Here is a 22,525-nt window from a genome sequence, read left to right as displayed (position 1 = left end):
CAATATTAGATTTATTAATGAGCAGTAATGAATCAACATAACATAAATGTACATGGTATATTTATATATTTAACAGGCATGCTGGAGTTCAATTTGTTTGGGATTCCATACGTAAGTACTATCGTTTGTTACTTAATCGTTAAGTTTATTATTTTATCCTCTAAATTTCAATTTTTTCTTATCATGTTATTCGTCTGTGCAAAATACCCTCCCCCCTTTTTCACATTTACGTCCTTTTGTTTCCGTTTTTGTTATTGTGTGATTAATCAAACAATAATAGGAAACTTCATGTGAGATTATATACTATAATTGCGGTATAAGTTTACATTGTCTTGTTTACCCCCTGACTGTTGTGTTTAACAGATTGGATCAGACATATGCGGTATAAGTTAACCTTGTCCTGTTTAACCCCCTGACTGTTTTGGTTGACAGATTGGAGCAGACATATGCGGTATCAGTATACCTTTTCCTGTTTAACCCATTGACTGTTGTGTTTGAAAGATTGTCCTGTTTAGTCCATGACTGTTGTGGTTGACAGATTGGAGCAGACATATGCGGTATCAGTATACCTTGTCCTGTTTAACCCCCTGACTGTTGTGGTTGACAGATTGGAGCAGACATATGCGGTATCAGTATACATTGTCCTGTTTAACCCATTGGCTGTTGTGTTTGAAAGATTGTCCTGTTTAGTCCATGACTGTTGTGGTTGACAGATTGGAGCAGACATATGCGGTATCAGTATACATTGTCCTGTTTAACCCATTGGCTGTTGTGTTTGAAAGATTGTCCTGTTTAGCCCATGACTGTTGTGGTTGACAGATTGGAGCAGACATATGCGGTAACAGTATACCTTGACATGTTTAACCTCCTGACTGTTGTGGTTGACAGATTGGAACAGACATATGCGGTATCAGTATAGCTTGTCCTGTTTAACCCATTGGCTGTTGTGTTTGGCAGATTGTCCTGTTTAACCCCTGTCTTGTGGTTGACAGATTAGAGCAGACATATGCAGTATAAGTTTACCTTGACCTGTTTTACCCTCGGACTGTTGTGTTTGACAGATTGTCTTGTTTAACCCCTGACTGTTGTGCTTGACAGATTGGAGCAGACATATGCGGCTTCTTTGGTGACACTACGGTAGAGTTATGTAAACGATGGATGCAGCTTGGAGCGTTTTACCCTTTCTCCAGGAACCACAACACAATCGATTCTACTGTAGTAAGTTTGTTACCAGTAGCGAAGTGCTTTAATTGCACACATATTACAATTTGATAAGGGTGGTTTAAATGATAATGATGTCTTTTTTATGTAGATATTAGTTGTGCATACTGATATTGCGAATTATTGTATTTATATATTCTTCAAGTCACTTGAATAACGAAAATCAACGTATTCCATAGCTATTCTACTAGCTGTGTATAAACAATCGTACTGGTAGATTCCTAGATATTTTCCAGAGTTTGAATTTCGATATGACTAAACCTGAGTCATCATTAGTATATTAAATTGACGACAACTTTAAACATTGTTGTTTGTTAAGTAATGAGCGTCATCGTAACTGCTTACTAGCACTCTGGGAAATCAAAAGCACGACTTCTGCCTCTTTTTTCTTTCCTTTTCTTTAGCTCACGGTCAGACTTAAATGTTTGAAATACCTTGAGAAGTGAGATGCTTTCTTTCAAATGCGATATCTCTTATTTGAAGAATGGACATAACGATGTCTTTCAATTGAAAAAATTTACCTTACATATACATCTAACTACACTGGTTGTGTATGACACAGGAACAGGATCCGGGCGCATTAGGAGTGGAGGTCGCAACGGCAGCACGTGAAGCCCTAGAGACACGTTACTGGCTCCTTCCCTACTTGTACACATTGTTCCACAACGCGCACGTACATGGAAGCACAGTAGTCAGACCTGTACATCACGAGTAGGTATTACCAAAAATAGACAACCTTATAAAACATCAAAACAAGGCACTAATATTCAACAGAGCACGATACTTCAAACCTTTTCTTCTAAAATTAATGTAAGGTCGTTGAACTCAGTAAGAAGAGAAGTAAGCGGTTGCAATTTTCTCAAAAATCTTCAATCGCTTTGTAAAATATTACAAAACAATATCATGAATTTTCAAAACGGAATGCGTATGCTGTTTTAAGTCAAATCTCTTTCAAGTTATTTGCCGCTTGTCACTGAATGGAGTATCGCATCGTCATTCTTATCTTGTGTACAGGTTTCCAATGGATGACGTAGCTCTTGGAATTGACCGGCAATTCTTGTGGGGGAAGTCTCTCCTCATCTCACCTATATTAGAACAGGTAGTAATACACACATTATAACTATATATTTCGTTTTGGTGTCTCGTTATTACTGAACATCGATGCAAACTAAAGATGTTAAATTAGTTGACAAAATACGTCGCATCCCTTAGAAGCCTGTTGTAGGCAATAATAATAAGTAAAGCGGAATAGTTTTTTCACCACATGAGCTGTTACTGTCGATGAGTTCATTAGGCGATAGAAATAAAATAATAAGGTTTCAATAACGATAATATCCGCGCGTAAATAGTTTTGGCAAACGTTAAGCCATCGAGATGAAACTTGTGTTAAGGACGTACACCTAACAAAACTTTCATTTTATCAGGGACAGACGGAACTGACGTATTATGTACCGGAAGGCCGATGGTACGACTTTTACAAGGTAAAATAAGCAGTTGATTATTGATGAAAAATTGTCCGTGGAGTTACCGTATCATAACATTCACGTTATTGTTTGAATGCTTTGTATTTAAAATGCATTTATCTTCTTGGGTCTTACATGTATCATGCTTGTTAACGCAGTAAGGTATATATCATACAAGTGCAAATGCGTTTCCTCAGTTTCTGTACTTTATTTTATAGCCAGGGATCTTTGTGGAAGGACCACATTTGAACAAAGTAGCAGTTGACTCCAATTCACCAATATCTCTTCACGTTCGTGGTGGAAGTATTCTCCCCATGCAGGAACCAGCACGAAACACCACATACAGGCACGTGTAGACTGAATTTGTATCATTTGACATGTTCTAATTACCAAACTGCTGTAAAGAGGAATGACGTAAAGATCTGCAGTTAAAACCCTGACAAAAACTATTTTCCTATAACTGTTCCAGATAACTGTATATGTCTCATAGACCGTAGCTACTTCCATGGACAGTACCCTCATAATATAGCATCCCTGCAACGGAGGGCTGACATGCCAGCTCTCATTTTTATTTTTTTATTTATTATGAATCATTCTTTTCCGCTTTTAAACTTGCTTATTGCAAACACTGTACAAATATTTAAAAGCACGAGTTTATTTACTGTTGTATATTATTACGTTCAAAATTTTGCCTATTTTACAATTATTTTAGAATTGAATTATGTTCAGAGAAACGCGCATTTATTTTGGTCACACTGGTATAGTATATCGATATTTAACAATAATATACCCATTATCTCAAACGAAGTTGTTAAAGTTCATGGTCATATTGGCAAATTAAAGTCCACATTATATCGGAGTTCTAAAATACAACATTTAACTCTTTCACCCCTAGTTAACTTGAGTAGACTCTACCATACATTCATCTGGATTAGTCCATTATGGCCTACAGTGGTGAAAGGGTTAAATCACCAATGCAAATATAGAAAGATGAACGCAAGACACATACGGGTGGATGCACCTTTAAGATTTAGTAATAGGTATCAAAGTAAGAAGATATGAAACTCTACATTGGAATAGATGTCTGCATATTTTATAGTTTTAGTAAGTTTGTACTCTACCAGTTGAATTAGGAAAAGTTGCAGATTTACCAATGCCAGTAAACATTGAAACTTTTTACTGCAAAAAATCTGTACTCTTTTCTCAAAGAAAAATCTGTGACATGAAGTAATTTAATTTGATATAATGTTTCATCCAATCGCTTTTGTTTTCTTTTACAACAAAAGATATTTAAATTATATCATGACATTGTTTAACTTGACATGGACATATTTTCTTGCCTACAGTCGACTGAATGCGATGAAGTTACTGGTTGCTCTAGACAGACCCGACGAGGAAGGAGGATCAGCCACTGGTGAACTGTTCTGGGACGACGGAGCTTCCATCGGTTTGTACACTGCCAACTAAGTGTTAAACAAGAACAAAGAGCGCTATCGTAATTAAAGTAACATTTTGGTGTAACGCTATTTGTCTTCATAACGTGTCGGGTCATTCGCCTCCCAGACTTCATATACAAATCTGGACATTGTATCTCAGTTTGGGGCTGCATATTATTTCGATACCAATCGAATTGTGTGTTGCATCTATCATCAATCAGATTCGATGCCATCTTTGAACTTTTACAGATACATATGAAAACGGAAACTACACATTGACGCAGTTCCGTGCTGAAAATGTAAGCATAAACAGGATAGCATAGTAAATAAACTACCATAATATAACATTTGTGAAGTAAGGACGAATTCTGCTAATGAAATGACAGGCGTTTATAATGTTCTCATTCTAAACACATTGTAATAATTTGAAAACATTTCTTTGTTATCGGCAATTTAAGAAACAATTGTGCTGTATTCTTTTACTGTATTGTTATACATTGACAACGTCATACATGAAGTATTGTATCAGATTTGTTTGTGAAATCAAATTCTTCACCAGAGATATATTTTATTTCTGAGTCTCATTAATACTCTCAGGAGGTTAACGTTTAACCTGAATGTAGTACGTACTTCTGTTACATGTCCTCGTTACAGCAAACTTTGTCGATGTACATATCTGAGGGACAACGAGAGTGGGCTAATAGCCTGGTACTGGACACTGTCCAAGTCTTTGGCGTGACTACTCATGTGCACAACATCCTTATACAAACCTCCAACAAATACCACTCCAACTTTACGTACGACGCCACACAAAAGGTATACTAGGAAAGAATCAATTTGTTTCAGTAACAGAGTGGTAGATGGAGACGTCATGTATGTAATAACGCCAACATTTCTTTCTTTCAAAGTTCAAATAGGATTTTTTAATTGTGTGTTTGCTGTTTATACATTTTTATATTCACTGCCTGACATAAAACTATTCGTTTGTGTTTGGATGCATGACACTGTTCGTTTGTGTTTAGATGCATGACACTGTTCGTTTGTGTTTGGATGCATGACACTGATTCGGCGTACAGTGGAATAGTATTGTGTATTGACTGACTATCAGTACTTCTGATAAACCATTGTGTATGCTTTGAAAATATTTCATTTATGTATGTTAAAGCGATCAAATGTCTTGAATGTATTCTTTCTCGAAATTTCACGATATCGTTTATATAAAAGTAATGCGACCTTTTTGTTTTGCTTTTAACTTTTTGTGTACTGTTGGTGGTAGTCCTGTTATCACGTTGCTTTATTGCATTATATTTGTTTTTATTTGTCATGATGATTGTTTTCTTTCGTTTTTAGGTTCTGGATATAAGGAATCTGAAGCTGCCGCTAAACACTGATTTTAAGTTAACTTGGCAGTAGGTATTTTTCCTTTCATCACAAAATTAATTTCCATATCAATTGAAACAATGAATTTGCACTTCTAAGTGTTAACCATCAATCCTGTCTACTAAGTGTTGCACATATCATGTTTCGTATATGTCAATTCTTTGTTATATATTACAGTGATGGTACTAATAGGATTGACTGCTATCCGGAACGTCTCGGAGGTCAACTTGAAGCTACCGAAGAAAGGTGTTCCAAACGTAAATGTTTGTTCCATCCAACGGACTCCGACGCGCCTGATTGCTACTTTCCACCAGATTATGGCTATACTGCTGGAGATGAAATGCAAACAGCAACAGGCTGGACAGTCAACTTAACGTGGAAGGGAAAGGCGCCATTTCCTAATCCTATCAGTAAAGTTACTTTTGCTGTGGAAATGTTAGATAACGCCATATTGAGATTTAAGGTAAAATTTATGAAACCTGTTATAGCGACATTTCCACATGAAATCTTCCAATTCTGATGAAATGAATGTATCAACATTTCGCCAATTCTAACCCCGAAAAGAATGTCAAAAAACAACACGAAGTTTGCTGTTACTAAAAATACAGAAAATAACGTATAGTCACGAGAGGCCATACAATGGTATATTAGTTTAAAACATGTCTGCTGAACAATGATTGTTTTCGGGCGCCAGGCATGTTTTTGTCTCGCCGCAACGAAGTACCGGAAGCGATACTAAGGTGTTGATTTTCCGGTCACGGCGGCGTCAACATTAAGTTTTTTGCGTTTCACTGAAAGTATAAGTGCTAGACCAACCAAACTTGGACCATCTTAGGTAGTACATCTCAACCCATGCATCAAATGTTTGATGCGGCCTACCTTTAATGGTCGAATTTGATTGTCAGCATCTCCATCAACATGAAGTTTTTGCATTTCAGCTAGTTTCTCTGAAACTATAAGTGCTAGACCAACCAAACTTGACAGGTGCATTGATGGTCAAAGCGGTGCACAGGCGAGACATATCAATCCAAATGGCTTGTTATTTGAATGTTAGCTTTTAGAATATGTGATCATTCTCTAGTGTTTTGCCTTAAGTGGGACAGATGTCCTTAATAATATACTGTTACAGTAAACACAGCAAAATGGTTACGCGTACATTTGACATCTACACAAACATCTGTATATGAAACTATTTACCATAATGTTACTGGTGTTACAGCTATATGATCCATCAAACTCCCGTTACGAAGTTCCAATGAAAATGAATATCCCTACTCCCGTTAGACGCCCTGCAGATCCTCGCTACGACATCATCATGACCAGTAAAAATCCTTTTCATTTCCAAGTGAAAAGAAAAAGCACAGGAACAATTTTGTAAGTATCTCAACAGTTCTTACTGGTTTAATGGAAGCTGGAATGGATATCATTCCATCATACCGTAATTAAATTCCAAGAATTTGTCGTTTCGAAATTGATCGTGATCCTTACTTAGATTCACTCGACCTTTGCGCCTTGATTTGTAAGTTGTTATAAGACATTAAATCAACGAAGTGCCCACGAAATACCGCCAAACAATTTTCAATAACAGTAAAACGTTTTGATGATATGTAAAATCTTCACCAGGTGGGACACGAGCGTAGGGGGTCTGACGTTTGAGGACCAGTTTCTTCAGATCGCATCTCGGCTTCCCTCTAGGAACGTGTATGGATTCGGAGAGAATGTGCACACGACCCTTAAGCACGACTTGGACTGGACTATGTGGCCGATGTTTGCTAGGGACCAACCTCCAGGATCGGGCAAAGTACGAATGATATCATTAGTAATAGCTTACATACTTTTCTGCTTATAAGTTTGTTAGCCTTCATTTTCAAAAAGGAGAAGATTTGATATACTGAACATAAATCGACTATATAAACAACTTTTAATCATGCAATACTATGGTGACGCAGTTAATGTTACCTGCATTTATTTCACTACTCTCAATAGTTTTGTGTAAAAGAGAACCGAAAGGGAACAAATATGCCCAACCTAAACCTAGTTCTCATATCTGACAAAAATCAAAGTTGGCAAAATGTTTAACGGCCCGCAGCGAAATAGATCTCTTTCCATTTACATATTCCTACAGCAGATCATGTTAGGAGGTAGCTATTGAAAGTTCATAAGTTCGAACAAAACTCAGCATTCTTTGTTGTAAACAATGACATCAGGATATGTCTTTTACCAAAAATTGTGCCATTTTCGACAAACCAGAATCCCCGGGATGCAAAGAATCTGTATGGTGTTCACCCTTTCTACACCTGTATGGAGGAGGACGGACATTCGCACGGAGTCCTGCTTCTCAACAGTAACTCACAAGGTACGTACATCCGAACATATCGCATGGTATGGGATCAACAGTGACACTCTTAAACGTAACTCACTAGGTACGTACACCTCAACACGTCACAGGGTATGTTATCAACAGTGACACTCCTAGTCGTAACTCACAAGGTACGCACACCTCAACATGTCACAGGGTAGGTTATCAATACTGACACTCCTAGTCGTAACTCACAAGGTACGTACACCTCAACATGTCACAAGGTATACTTGTATGTGGGCAACAGTGACACTCCTACACGTAACTCACAAGGTTCCTGGCCTTAGTACTTCTCAACAGTAAATCCCAATGTAGGTTTGCCTAAACGGTTACTTCTAAGTTAGTACTTCTTAACAGTTATTCACAAGGTAGATAGTCTTAAAAGTAACTAACGAGGGTTCAAGGTGTTGTAAAACTTATGCATTTCGTGTACGGACAATTTTCTTTTTTGGCTTTCATATTTTGGTGTTTTGGATATTGTTCCGTTAACAGTTCTACTGAAAAACGTATTTCATAGCATTCAAACGTTCATTGATTCGCTGTCTTAGTCACAGTTGTTTACAAGCACTGCTTATTTAGATGTTAACATAATAAATACAATCGTAAGTCTCTTGTATTAAGTCTCTTGTAGTAAAGTTTAATGTTTTACAGACTACGCCTTTACCCCCTTACCGATGCTGATCTACAGGACAATTGGTGGAATATTGGACTTCTATATGTTTCTAGGACCTGAGCCCGAAAACGTCATTCAACAATACACAGGGGTAAACAGCTGGCGTGATCAGGGGTGTTTGAATAATAACTAGCTTGGTGTTCGTGTGTAAGCGTGTGCATTCCTGTTACAGAACGGGGATATTGCAATTAACTGTACCAGTAGTCAATTCTAGGACCTCCGAACCAAAAACGGACGCTTTGCCAATAAGCTTATACCCCCCCCCCCCCCCCCCCCCCCCCCCCCCCCCCCCCCCCCTAGTCCACATTCAGCAACTCTTCTCTATGTTAAGCCTTCGTCCACACGATTACAATACTACTTACAATCAATGTTCGAGTATTTATTGTCAAGCTCACATAATATAATTACTAATAATTTACACAGCAATCCTTTTAACTTTCTCTTAGGTAAAATAATAAGTATTCCATTAATACACGGTATGAATTGATTCCTTGCCTAATGCTACACTCTTGAATGATCTCCGTTACCTATGACCTCGTGGTTGGCTATAAAAATGTTTGATGGAAATTCTGTCACCAGTTGAATTTAATTTTGTAGGCAATCGGTAGACCGATGATGCCACCGTATTGGGCCCTTGGTTTTCAATTGTGTCGCTATGGTTACAACAATATATCAAATCTACAAGCGGCTGTAGAAAGGACCGTGTCTGCGAAGATTCCATTTGTAAGTTTTAAATATAAGAAAGAATCGTTTTAAGCGTGATGATACAAGATCTACCATTTAAATATGATTATGTGTCTACGTCTCCAATGCGTATTCAATAAGGTTCATGGCCATGTTGTTTAACACATGTTCAGCTTTACATCAACGTCTCTCAAAACTACTATGCGCCAGAGCAGTTGCTATAGACAGATTTGACTGCAGAATATTTACAAAATATTGAGAATTTCGTGATGATCGTTCACAACGAAATATTCGTTAATTTGAAGATATTTCTCAAAAATTGCATTTAACGTTTTTGCGTTAACGATTCATTAAGCTGATCAAGCTGAACATGTACACCTAGGTATTAAGTCAACATAAATCCACCCAGGTGTTTAATCATCACAAATACACCCATGTGTTTCATCACAAATCGACTAAGGTGTTTTATCATACCAAATACACCCAGGTGTGTAATTCTCTCAAATCAATCCAGGTGTTTAATCATCACAAACCACCCAGGTGTTTAATCATCACAAATCCACCCAGGTGTTTAATCATCACAAATACACCCAGGTGTTTGATCATCACAAATCCACCCAAGTGTTTGATCATCACAAATCAACCCTGATGTCTAATCATCACAAATCCACTCAGGTGTTAAATTATCACAAATTCACCCAGGTGTTTGATCATCACAAATCAACACTGATGTTTAATCATCACAAATCCACTCAGGTGTTAAATCATCACAAGTCCACTCAGGTGTTTAACTATCACAAATTCACCCAGGTGTTTGATCATCACAAATCAACCCGGATGTTTAATCATCACAAATCAACTCAGGTGTTAAATCATCACAAATCCACTCGGGTGTTTAATTTTCACAAATTCACCCAGGTGTTTGATCATCACAAATCAACCGTGATGTCTAATCATCACAAATCCACTCAGGTGTTAAATTATCACAAATTCACCCAGGTGTTTGATCATCACAAATCAACCCTGATGTTTAATCATCACAAATCCACTCAGGTGTTAAATCATCACAAATCCACTCAGGTGTTTAATTTTCACAAATTCACCCAGGTGTTTTATCATTGAAAATCCACCCAAGCGTTAAATCATCACAAATCACGTTAATACGTTATCATTAAAGTATGATAATTACCTGGATTTTCGCAGCTGTTATTAATCATATTTGTTCGCTGTTTAAGTATTTAGTTTAAGTTTAAGTATTCCAGAGAACTTCATAGTTATAAGCTTTATATGATATTTGTAGTGAAAGATTAAAACAAATACAATAGATTTTGTAACTAAATAGAAAGGCAAGTATCTGAAGATATGTGCCCATCCTAAACATTGGTTATTAACGTAGTAGTCATCCCCTTTAAATTGGTTATGGCAAAGTTCACGAGTTTCTAAATGAGTAATAAAAAATATAATCCAAACAGAACTAAGGTAATTATTTCATTCTTATAGGATGTACAATATGGCGATATAGATCATATGGAAGAAAGAAAGGACTTCACGATTGACCGAGGAAACTTCAGTGGATTGAAGGAGTATTTCAACGAACTTCGCGATAACGGCATGCGGACGATTATCATCCTGGTAAGTAATGAGGATAAGAGTGAAACAACAAGATGATAACACTAAAGATGACATGATTTGTTAATGACCGACGTCCACGCTAGATTCAAAGCCTGTATGGCGTTGGATAACGTAGAGTACGACTGGATGACACCCCCATTTTCCCCTTTACCGTCAGTATTTTTCGCATACGTGAAAGCAGATTAAAAACACATTTTTTATTCGTTTTTAAAGTACATTGCACATAATGCATAAACATATGCACGTATCACACAAACCAGGGATTGCACCTTTAAATTTGGTGATGTACACAGTATGCCAAAAGTTAATTATACTGCATGATACAGCTGCATATACAACTAAAAAATCCAAGTCCATCATATTTTGACATGTCTGAAAATAAATCCATGGAACAAATTAATCGAGGCAAAATATCAACATGTTTGTTTTTATTGATAAAATTAAAGATATGAAAAGAGTGATATTTTGATTCAGGTTTTTGGTCACTACTATATGACATATAGCTTTGTTCCGAAGTAAAGTAGTTAAAAGTGTTTTTTTCTATAACGGGAATATTGATAGACTATTCATGTTTTGTTTCCGATACGTTTGACATGAATTAGTATGATTGTAACATTTTGTATCAAACAGGATCCTTGTCTCTTGGCTGATAAGACATATGCACCATACCAGAAAATGAGCGAACAAGACGGACTCATCAAATGGCCCATGTCTTATACCGTACCAAATGGCAGCTCAGACGAAAATGGAGCACTTCTTGGCTATGTGAGTAATGTTTTAGACTGCTCATTCACTTGTTATTGTGGTCAGGCCACTGTTGCTTTCAAATAAATACTTTCTATGCTTGACTTTTATCATTATCTAACCGTTTGTTCGTTGATAATTAAATGAATTTATGGTTTATATTTTCTCTGATAGACTCGTATCCTTATCAAATAGTTTGAAGAACAGTTTTTATTATGTTTTACATGCTATTCTTATACAAGTATAGTTTAACATTTTTTGAGTGTTTAGCTAAATTTACTTTTTGCGAAAAGAAGATAGTGCTGCCTAGCGATGACGGAAATAACCGTATAGATAATAAACGTTTGTCATGAGTTTAGCTGTTTGCCATGAGTTTAGCTGTTTTTGCCATGAATTTAGCTGTAGCATTACCTGGTTGGTTGATTGCTCGGTGGAAGAATTATCTGTCATGTTATATAAACAATAAAACTATTCCTTAATTACCAAGTGTTGTAGAAATATGTTTACTTGTTAACACTGTTCGTATTACAAGTACTTACATCTGATTATGTAAATTATTAGGTACTTTACCATGTCTGACGTTATAATAAAACAGTAGCATAAATATAGGATCTTACATGAGTTTCCATTTCATATGAGATTTATGAAACGAGTCTGAGCATTTTTCAATTGAGGCGAGCTAAAATGAAAATTTCGTGACGAGTTTCATAAATTTCATATGAAATGAAAAGTGTAAGATCCTTTGTATCACATAATCAAGATTTGTGGCATTTGTTCGTGTATAACGACAATTTTCCTACAACCTTGAAATGTAAAAAGCCGCCATTTTGACTCCAGTGCGCAAGTCTGTGACGACACGTACTTATCCTAGCGTGACGTTACAATTGAAACAATTGAAACTTACAACCAATCACAGGACTGATAGGTCATATAACATGGGTTAATACGCAAAAAAATATGTTAAAATATGGTTCACATTTAAATCGAAAATAAAGCAAAGCTTAAGGATTTAACGACGAAAATTCAAAACACAACGTTGGTATTTATGAACATTTGTTGTATTTTCCCAGGTGTGGCCCAGTGGAAAGGTGGTTTTCCCTGACTTCTTTAAAAACAGCACCCGGGACGTATGGATAGGTCTTATTACAAATCACTCAACGGAGATTTCTTTCGATGGTTTATGGATAGATATGAACGAACCAGCAAACTTTGGTACCAACGAGGAGCGTCCTTGGAATTGGCCAGCCAATACTACTGCTTGGAGTTTAAAATGTAAAGTCGGTGACACATATGAGGATCCCCCATATAGATCCATGGCGGCTTTTCAATCTGACGACGGTAACAGACTTCATCGAATATCGGAGAAGACGATTTGTATGGTTGCTAGGCAAGGCAAAGATAACAGCTACCTTCATTACGATGTACATAGTTTGTACGGCTGGAGTCAATCTAAGCCAACACTAGACGGTCTCCAGATGGCACAAAGCGGCAAGCGGGGTCTTGTTATTTCTAGGTCGACCTTTCCAGGCAGTGGACAGTATGCGGGACACTGGCTAGGCGATAACTCGGCAGATTGGGATCATTTGAGATTATCCATAATCGGTATCCTAGAGTTTAATTTGTTTGGCATACCATATATTGGTGCAGACATATGTGGCTTCTTTGGGGAACCTTCTGCTGAGCTTTGCAAGAGATGGATGCAACTAGGTGCTTTCTATACTTTCAGCCGAAACCACAATACTTTAGGACAGCCAGATCAAGATCCTGCTGTATTTAGCGAAAGCGTCACTAAAGCCTCTCGCGAAGCAATGGAGACAAGATATTGGCTTCTTCCGTACCTTTATACGCTTTTTCACCATACGCATATACGGGGAAACACAGTTATCCGACCCCTCCATCACGAGTTTCCAACAGACAGTGCAACCTACGGTATAGACAGGCAGTTTCTATGGGGACCTGCCCTGTTAATATCGCCTATTTTAGAGGAAGGACTGACGGAAGTCAGAGTCTATTTACCACATGGGACGTGGTACGACTTCTACACGGGAGCAACATTTGAAGGAAAACAACACATTACTGTTGAGGTTAATCAAGACTCGAAGATTCCACTGCATACTCGAGGAGGGTATGTGATTCCAATGCAGGCTCCTGCCAATACTACAGTATACAGTAGAAAAAACGCGTTCTCAATTACAGTTGCATTAGCCTCTGATGGTAAACGAACCTCGGCTGAAGGAGACATCTATTTTGACGACGGCGAATCAATTGATTCATACGAAAGCGGAAACTATGGTACCGCCAAATTCATTGCTTCGGAGAGGGGATTGAAAATGCGGGTCGGACACACTTACTCATCGACAGAGGAGGCTTTCATTATTGGAGAAATCTGTGTACTTGGTATCAGAGAAAACATCACTATGGTGTATATCAACAGCAGCTTACAACATCTAGATATTCATCACTACAAGACAAACAATACTCTCGTCATTTCAAACCTATCTCTCAGCTTGACTGAGGAGTTTTATATCGAATGGCTTACTGAACGTAAACTAGAAAGAGATGAATTGGAAAGAATCAACTGTTACCCAGACATGGATGACACATTTTCTACTAAAAATAAGGAAGAGTGTCGCCTCCGAGGCTGCATCTGGCAAGATGCCTCCCACAAGAACATTCCACCCTGTCACATCAACAAGACCCAACATGGATACTTCCAAAGCAAACTGGAAGTTTTAAGTAACTATTTTGATGGCATAGTACTGGAATGGAAAAACCAGACGCAGTTTTTCGGAGGCAATATACCTTATGTAGAACTTCAGGTGCATAACATATCTGAAAACATTCTGAGATTGAAGTACATGGATTTAGCATATCGTAGGTATGAAGTTCCCGTTCAGCTAAATACTACAATATCAAGACAAAAACAAGACAACGATTACCGGGTGGAGTTCAGTGAGAACAGTCACGGATCATTTTTCGTAAGAGTGATACGACAGAGCACTAACACGACGATTTGGGATACATCTCTAGGAGGATTTACTTTCGCCGAACAGTTTTTGCAGATGGTTGTTAAGTTACCATCAAAAAACATGTATGGGTTTGGTGAAAACAGACATTTTTCGTTCCAACATGACTTCGAATTTAAACGTTGGCCTATGTTTTCCCGTGACAATGGCGTGAATTGGGGAGACTTTGCAAATCTCTACGGCGTACATCCATTTTACTTAAATATTGAAGATTTCAGTGGAAATTCTCATGGTGTATTGCTTCTAAACAGTAATGCAATGGAAATAGAGCTAAACCCTTTGCCGTCTTTAACCTACAGAACAATAGGAGGTATTCTAGACTTTTATATATTTCTAGGACCGACACCCGAGCAGGTTATTCAGCAGTACACTAGTGTCATTGGGCATCCGTATTTACCACCCTACTGGTCTCTTGGGTTTCAACTTTGTCGATATGGGTACAATAGTCTCCAGGCCATGAAAGAGGCCGTCGACAGAACGAAATCAGCCGATATTCCACAAGATGTTCAATATGCTGACATAGACCACATGGACGAGAGGAGAGACTTCACAGTAGACGATGTTAATTTTGGTGGCCTTCAAAAATATTTCAAGGAGTTACAAAACGAAGGCATGCATACCATTATCATACTTGATCCAGCACTGATCACAAATGTAACAGATTATCTCCCTTACAACGAAGGAGTCAAGAAAGACATATTCATTAAGTGGCCCAATGTAGATTCGAGTCCAGATTACCAGGAATTCAATCGGACGGACATGCTTGGATATGTGTGGCCTCAAGGTAAAGTTGTGTTCCCGGACTTCCTGAACCCTGCTACAAGGGATTATTGGCGAGATTTAATTGTGAACCACCATAAAAACCTATCCTTCGACGGTTTGTGGATAGACATGAACGAACCGGCAAACTTTGGCACAAACGAGGAGCATCCATGGAATTGGGACGAGAACAGTAAACCCTACTGGTCATTGAATTGTCCAACTTCCCGATGGGATGATCCTCCATATAAACCGAAAGCAATATTCGGATCTCGGCTGTCGGATAAAACATTGTGTATGGTGGCAGTGCAGAACGAAGCAAGACACATGCACTACGACGTTCACAGTTTGTATGGCTGGAGTCAGACAGAACCCACCCTCCACGCCCTCAGGGAGGCCACCAGTGAGCGCGGAATTGTCATCTCGCGATCCACGTATCCGTCCAGTGGGCGTTATGCTGGACATTGGCTCGGCGACAATGACAGCGCATGGTCAGATCTTCATGACTCTGTAATAGGCCTACTGGAGTTTAACCTCTTTGGTATCCCATACATTGGAGCGGATATCTGTGGGTTTTTCAAAAATTCTACATCGGAGCTATGTGAACGCTGGATGCAACTTGGTGCATTCTATACCTTCTCAAGGAATCACAACACTATTAACACTGCACCGCAAGACCCGGCCTATTTCGGTCCGGCTGTGGCATCCTCGTCCCGAAAAGCGCTTATAGTGCGTTACACGTTGTTGCCATACCTTTACACGTTGTTTTACCACGTCCACGTACACGGGGGTACCGTCATCAAGTCTCTAACACACAATTTCCCGAATGATCAAACCACTTGGTCCGTCGACACACAGTTTATGTGGGGAAAGGCATTCATGATCGCTCCAGTTTTGCAACAAGGCAAGACGCAAGTCGACGTTTATTTTCCCGTTGGTCGTTGGTTCGACTACTATACAGGTCAGGAGGTGAAGAGTTCCTCTTCGTTCGAGGTTGTATCAGCACCTCGTGACGTCATTCCATTGTTTGTGTATGGAGGACATATACTGCCTACACAGCTTGCTGCAAACACTACAGTGTATAGTAGGCGTAATCCAATGGGTTTGTTTGTAGTGTTAAATGAAAATGAAACGGCAAAAGGAGATCTATTTTGGGATGACGGTAAATCTATTGACACTGTTGAAAATCACGAATACTTCCTCTTGTCTTTTTCGTTCAAATCAAATAATCTTTCCATGACAGTTGATCAAAAACCATTAAATACCGATGACTTTGCCAATAATCTGATCATCAAGAATGTAACAATTTACGGCAAAACCGTTTGGAATTCCGTAAAAGTGAACAATGCATCGCATGATGATTTTATTAGTGATACCCGTCTAAATGTATTCCGTGTCACAAACCTGAATCTAGCAATTAAGAATGACTTTTTAATTTCATTTCTGTGAGAAATTTGAAAGCAAACTATTGCATAGTTTTTGTATCATAGCAAATACGAATGTGTGAACGTCATGTATAGTTACAATAAACAACTGTTCGAAGAACATTAACAATGTATGAAACTGTTAAATAAGTGATATTAATTAATGCTAAACGAGTATAATTGATATAAACAATGGATAGCACTTGTGAATGAATGATGTACCAGAACGATACACAACACTTATCTATAATTTACGAACATTAGCGATACTTGTGGATAATTGATTAATATACAATAGTAAACATGTGTTTATTAGGTGTATATTATGACGGTATACAACTCTTCTTTACATTTGATGTAAATGACTGTATACTAAACTTGTTTATAATTGATGTAAATGACTGAACCCAACACTTTTATAATTGATGTAAATGACAGCATACACTTCTAGTTCATAATTTATGTAAATGATGGTAAGCAAGTCGGAACACAACATTTGTCTATCATTGACGTAAATAACAGTACACAGCAGTTGTGTTTACTTGACGTAACTGACGGTACATAACACTTATTTAGGACTTACACAACTAAATCAGCCAACCAGTAAGTGTTTCGCACGACTGTGATCCCTTGCTAAAACAAGTTCCGGTTAGATACAGTGCCTCTGAGAAACTTAAATGTGTAATTGTTGACATTCTTTTTTATTTAATGAAATATACAGATATTTAACTTTGGGAAAATGTATAGTTTAGCAGATTTTGATATAAGTCAGGGGGTGTTCCCGTCCCGCTTCATCGGTTTGGCTTGTAGCACTCTTATATGACAATTAATCTGCCAAAAATGATGCCATTGTCAGGTATGTAGCTATGAATATAGACAGTTGTCACTAGTGTTAAACTTCAAATATTAAAGCTATTAGCTCAAAAGCCAAGTATTATTATATAGTAAATGATTTAGTTGTGTGAATCCATTACAATCTGTATCTATTTCATATAAATGATGGTACACAACATTTGTTTATAATTGACATATATGATAGTATACAACTCTTGTTATTATTGATGTAAATGACAGGACACAGCATTTGTTTATATTTCACATAAATGGCGGCACACAACTCTTGTTGATATTGATGTAAATGATGGTACACAGCATTTATTTATAGCTAATGTACAATAAATTACGACAACATATCGTATTTGTATTGAAATAGTTAGATAACTGACTAATGATGCTAATCTTTGTGTTGCTGAATCCACAATCGTCAACAGCAACGAGCACATGTAACTATTACTCGGAAGTGGTAAATCAATAGTGATTGACAACGGCATTACCTTTGTTTGGATTGGTTCATTATTGTAGTAGACCGCCTTACACTACGTGACAGCCAACTCCGCCGCGTCCGATTGGTTTGTTTTCAGAACGTCTAATACAGATTAGTTGGAATCAAAAATCTGAACGCAGTTTCTGCCTTATTTGCTGCTCTTTCTACCTCGCCGGATCTTGCGACATTTACATTGCATGTAAAGCTTTGTTGTCCCCTTACATTCAATATGTAACCCATTGAAGTATCTCTCTTATAGTCCCATGGCGGGTGTAGTGATACTAATCCACTGCAATACTGTTTGGTGATATGACATGAAAATTGTTTCCTCATTCGTCACATAATATGTATTTTTGGTTCTCAATAAGAACCTTACTACAGAAGAATCTTGTAGTATGAAATATTTTATTTGCTGGTCCCAAGAAAAACAGTTTTTAAGTTGTTTCAGCTCTTATTCCCATTCGATAATGTCTACATACCATAGGATTATATTTCTGCTCATTTTGCAGTTCCAATTTCTTTGCTACATGAACCACCCTATTTGCATTGCCAGTATAAGCATTTGTTATGTTACATTGCACAAGTGTCATTCTGTCAACATTTTCATCCCTAACTACAGTGTTTATATGTCTCAATCGATTTCCTGTCTACCCCACTACATTACTCTCAACGTATGGAAATATCATTCGGTAAAATGAAAACGCAACTCGGAAACCTTATCCGAGCAATGCTACAGTGCATATATGATAACACCCTTAACATTTGACAAAGAAACACGTTACAGATATTCTACAATGAAAACACTACATAACAGCTCTTTTTATACTGATTTTACGATTCATTATAATTTTTATTTCGGAAATATTTTCACGCGAAATGTAATCGCTTTAGTCACAATCACTGTTGAACCGCGGAAATGTGTACAAGTTATATAATTTGACATTAAAGCTTGCTGGTTTTTCGAAAGTATTGGTGCGAAGAAAACCTCGAAAAAAGGTTAAACAGTAAATCAAGAAATGAATTAAAGTTTTTTCATTCTATCACTTATCAAGTATTTGGGGGAAAAGTAAAGAAATGTTGAATCTTGTGGCATGGCCACTAGACCAGATTCCACGTAATTGATCATGATAGCAAATCCGCAAAAAATGAAGGACCATGAAAAATACGATTATTTTCAGTATTCTGTTCCTAAAAAATCCCCCAAAACATCACAATATTTAATTACAGGTTTGATGTCACGAGACGTATTGCTATTTCCCCTTTAATCTGAAAATATATAAAAGTTCTTTGAGTGAAACACATTTAACAGTCTATGGGAAATGTCTCGCCATGATGATTGATTGGGGCTAGAAGGGATTAAACGGTATGTATTATTCCTCTATTCAAAAATATGTGTACAAGCATTGATTAATTGGTGTTTCTGGAATTACAAGTTTACGGTAGGTATGGTCCTGTATTTACATACATAGCCACTCTGTAGCGATTAAATATGTATTCAATAAATCCCGAGTGGATATTGTGAATTATCTGTGTCGACGTAGGATTTGTTTTAGTTTTCTAATCCAATGGCACTAATCGTCTTATATGTACTTTAAATCGAGTGTTAATGTCCTAGTCTTTGTAAAGTAAAAGTAACCCGGCACACAAAGCATTCAGTGGACAGAAATACATCTGTATAAGTTCGCGTTGTTATAAGTACTGTGTCGTTCAGGATGAGGCAGCTTATCATTTCATACGGAGACAATGGAGCGATAAACACGTCACAATCAGGAGGAATATCAACGTGAATCTGTGAAAGTTTAACCCATACCGATGGAAGAGGCTTGTGTATGAAAGAATGGATGGAGTTCTTTGATTTTATCATGTGTATCGTATGAATATCTGCAGGAATGCTATGATTCTTGATGTTGTGTTTATATTTTGAATGAGTGATAAAATTAGGAAAATACACCCATCACACCAGTTCGACGTGTAAGAGAAGAAAGACAAAGAAGAGACAAAGCCTAAACAATGGCTAACCCAACGATTGTTATCCAGCCTCCTAGTGGCCATACGAGGTGGATGAAACTTAAAACAAATCTTCTCAGAAGTCCAATGTTAGTATCAAGTTCACGAGATTTAAAAAACGACAAACAATCGCAAAACATCAACAAATGGAAAAGGGTGTCTTCTGCAGTGATGACAGCTTCTCGAACAAACACTACAATCAATGACACCGGAAGTAAGGACACTTCTGCATGTCCGTTGGGAAGTTCAAAACGTCCTTCTATGTCCAATTCCGCCCAATCTCTGTGTTCCGTCAAATCTAACCAGAGTAATAATTCTCGTTTTTCTGTACGCCGTGGAAATACAAAACGAACTGGTGCGCATTTACAGAATAACTTGTTACCTAGACGATTGGTTGTTAAGGCGTGGGAAGAACCAGGTATGATGGGTCATGGAGAAACCGAGGACACAATCGTTTCAGAAATTGTAGGAAAACGACGTAATATTGTGGGGCTAGAACTCATACATAGGCTATTTCAAATATGGCAGCCCCAACTAGCCAAGTCTTGGAGATCCCCCGCGAAGCCTGAAATATCCCCGATGCTACGATACCGTACTCGATCGCCCAGGTGTAGGCCACCCACTCCAAAACACGAGTAATCACCTTTATTTAGTGTACAAGGACTACGAAACTCCTCAAGATGTTCAGCTTTTTATACAAGGATATTTCAACTACTTGAAAGTGCTCAAACATGGCTTATACACAACAGCGGCTGTTTAGAGATTAACAAAGACTGGGTTGGAGGTAATTCTGGATGCATAATTATTTTAATTTGTACATGCCTATGTAACCGGTATTTAGTTGCTTGACAAATTTAATATAATATAGAAAAAGCATTAAGTGTTACTGTGTGACAGGCTTACCTCATATGAAATATGTACCAGAAAATAACTTATGCGTATATGTTGTAAGGATATGTGATAAATAATCTAATACGGATATATAATAAATGAAATATGTTAAAGTGACAGCAATGAATTCAATGACGTATCGTATCAACATGCAACTATATCAATTTTACATCAAATTGCTTCAATTATCATTTTCAAGGAGAAAATCAATGATTCCAAAGTTACAAAGCGGTTGCTGTTGTCACACTGTAAATTGTATCTGGCAGTATGCTATTAATAACTATGTTATAATAATATGGACTCACAATGCCATTGATCTTTTTACATTCTGACGTCACATTTATTGGCTTTATGTATGAGTCTATTAGAAACCTACCTATATACGTGATCGCATCGGTATAATGTGATCACAGCGACAGTCAATCAGCACTTTGGAGATTTAAACTCACCAGAACGCAGTAGTTTTAAACAAATCAATAATAGGATACGTTCTTCAGATTATAAGTACACTGAGTTACGGAGAAACCTACTGGCCTCATTCATGACCAAATTAAACATTCCTTTCTTGTGAAAAGCCAGATGTGTTTTAGAAAGCTATGATCATTTAAGGTCGATGCTTTGGATAATACCCATTAGAGTGTTTTGTGATTTTGTTATCACTTCCCGAGTTTTTGGATGTGAGGACGTGATATTACTTAGGGTTGTTCTAGTCTTCCACGGTAGTTGTCGTTGATTAAGCAGAAGACACTTACCCTTCCGGAACACCTGGTCTTATTGTCCTCGTACTCTGTCAAGGGAATCAATATACATTTGTTTTTCCCCAATATTTCGAGTTTCGTAGATTTTGAGTTTGAATTATGTTTTTGTTAACATTTTGGAATTCTCTTACCACATGTTTTTAGCTATCAGCATTTGCAACTCGTTTAGATAATTGTTTTATTATAAATAACATGGAATATTGTCCCCTTTTTAAAGTCGCGAGGACTGTGTGGGTAAATATCAACATAATATTACAAGGTATATAGAATATTTGGCCAAACTCCAGGAAATCAGAGTTCATCACAATAAAGGTCCTCAGAAATGTAGAGCAATCGAACCAGTCATAACAAACGTCTCTATAACGAGTCAGCTTGTGTAATATGACGGACTCTCCTACGTTTGTGATCTAACGACACTTTCCGTTGGTTTTATGTCTACTGGACGACACATCAAGCGCGTGCATGTATTACGTTCTAAAAGACCATGCACTTGCAATGATCTTCAAAATGGTTTTCCTGCATTTCAAAGGTAAAATACAAGCCTTGGTACATAATGAACGAGGTTATAATACAAGCCTTGGTACATAATGACCGAGGGTACAAAACAAGCCTTGGTACATAATGAACGAGGGTACAATATAAGCCTTGGTACATAATGACCGAGGGTACAATACAAGCCTTGGTACAACAAGCCTTGGTACATAATGAACGAGGTTATAATACAAGCCTTGGTACATAATGACC

The 22,525-nt window shown here is 37.5% G+C and overlaps 1 protein-coding gene across 1 annotated transcript in view; it reads left to right on the top strand.

Annotated features, from left to right (window-relative positions):
• Positions 1 to 17,811, top strand: part of LOC110466703 (sucrase-isomaltase, intestinal-like) — a 38,921-nt gene extending 21,110 nt beyond the window's left edge. Inside the window, exons 14-32 of the mRNA XM_021523400.1 lie at positions 77 to 111; positions 1,099 to 1,218; positions 1,784 to 1,932; positions 2,236 to 2,320; positions 2,646 to 2,702; positions 2,903 to 3,030; positions 4,031 to 4,131; positions 4,370 to 4,419; positions 4,775 to 4,936; positions 5,471 to 5,529; positions 5,678 to 5,963; positions 6,720 to 6,874; positions 7,124 to 7,301; positions 7,751 to 7,856; positions 8,511 to 8,623; positions 9,130 to 9,255; positions 10,717 to 10,848; positions 11,479 to 11,613; positions 12,663 to 17,811. Coding sequence (XP_021379075.1) covers positions 77 to 111; positions 1,099 to 1,218; positions 1,784 to 1,932; positions 2,236 to 2,320; positions 2,646 to 2,702; positions 2,903 to 3,030; positions 4,031 to 4,131; positions 4,370 to 4,419; positions 4,775 to 4,936; positions 5,471 to 5,529; positions 5,678 to 5,963; positions 6,720 to 6,874; positions 7,124 to 7,301; positions 7,751 to 7,856; positions 8,511 to 8,623; positions 9,130 to 9,255; positions 10,717 to 10,848; positions 11,479 to 11,613; positions 12,663 to 16,826 — 6,341 coding nt within the window. The 3' untranslated portion in view covers positions 16,827 to 17,811. The remainder of the gene's footprint in view (positions 1 to 76; positions 112 to 1,098; positions 1,219 to 1,783; positions 1,933 to 2,235; positions 2,321 to 2,645; positions 2,703 to 2,902; positions 3,031 to 4,030; positions 4,132 to 4,369; positions 4,420 to 4,774; positions 4,937 to 5,470; positions 5,530 to 5,677; positions 5,964 to 6,719; positions 6,875 to 7,123; positions 7,302 to 7,750; positions 7,857 to 8,510; positions 8,624 to 9,129; positions 9,256 to 10,716; positions 10,849 to 11,478; positions 11,614 to 12,662) is intronic.
• The last annotated feature ends 4,714 nt before the right edge of the window (positions 17,812 to 22,525 follow it).

Source organism: Mizuhopecten yessoensis, unplaced genomic scaffold, assembly GCF_002113885.1.
Source record: "Mizuhopecten yessoensis strain PY_sf001 unplaced genomic scaffold, ASM211388v2 scaffold11141, whole genome shotgun sequence".
Lineage (NCBI taxonomy): Eukaryota > Metazoa > Mollusca > Bivalvia > Pectinida > Pectinidae > Mizuhopecten > Mizuhopecten yessoensis.
The sequence above is the reverse complement of the archived record's forward strand: the minus strand, read 5'-3'. Positions and strand labels throughout refer to the sequence as shown.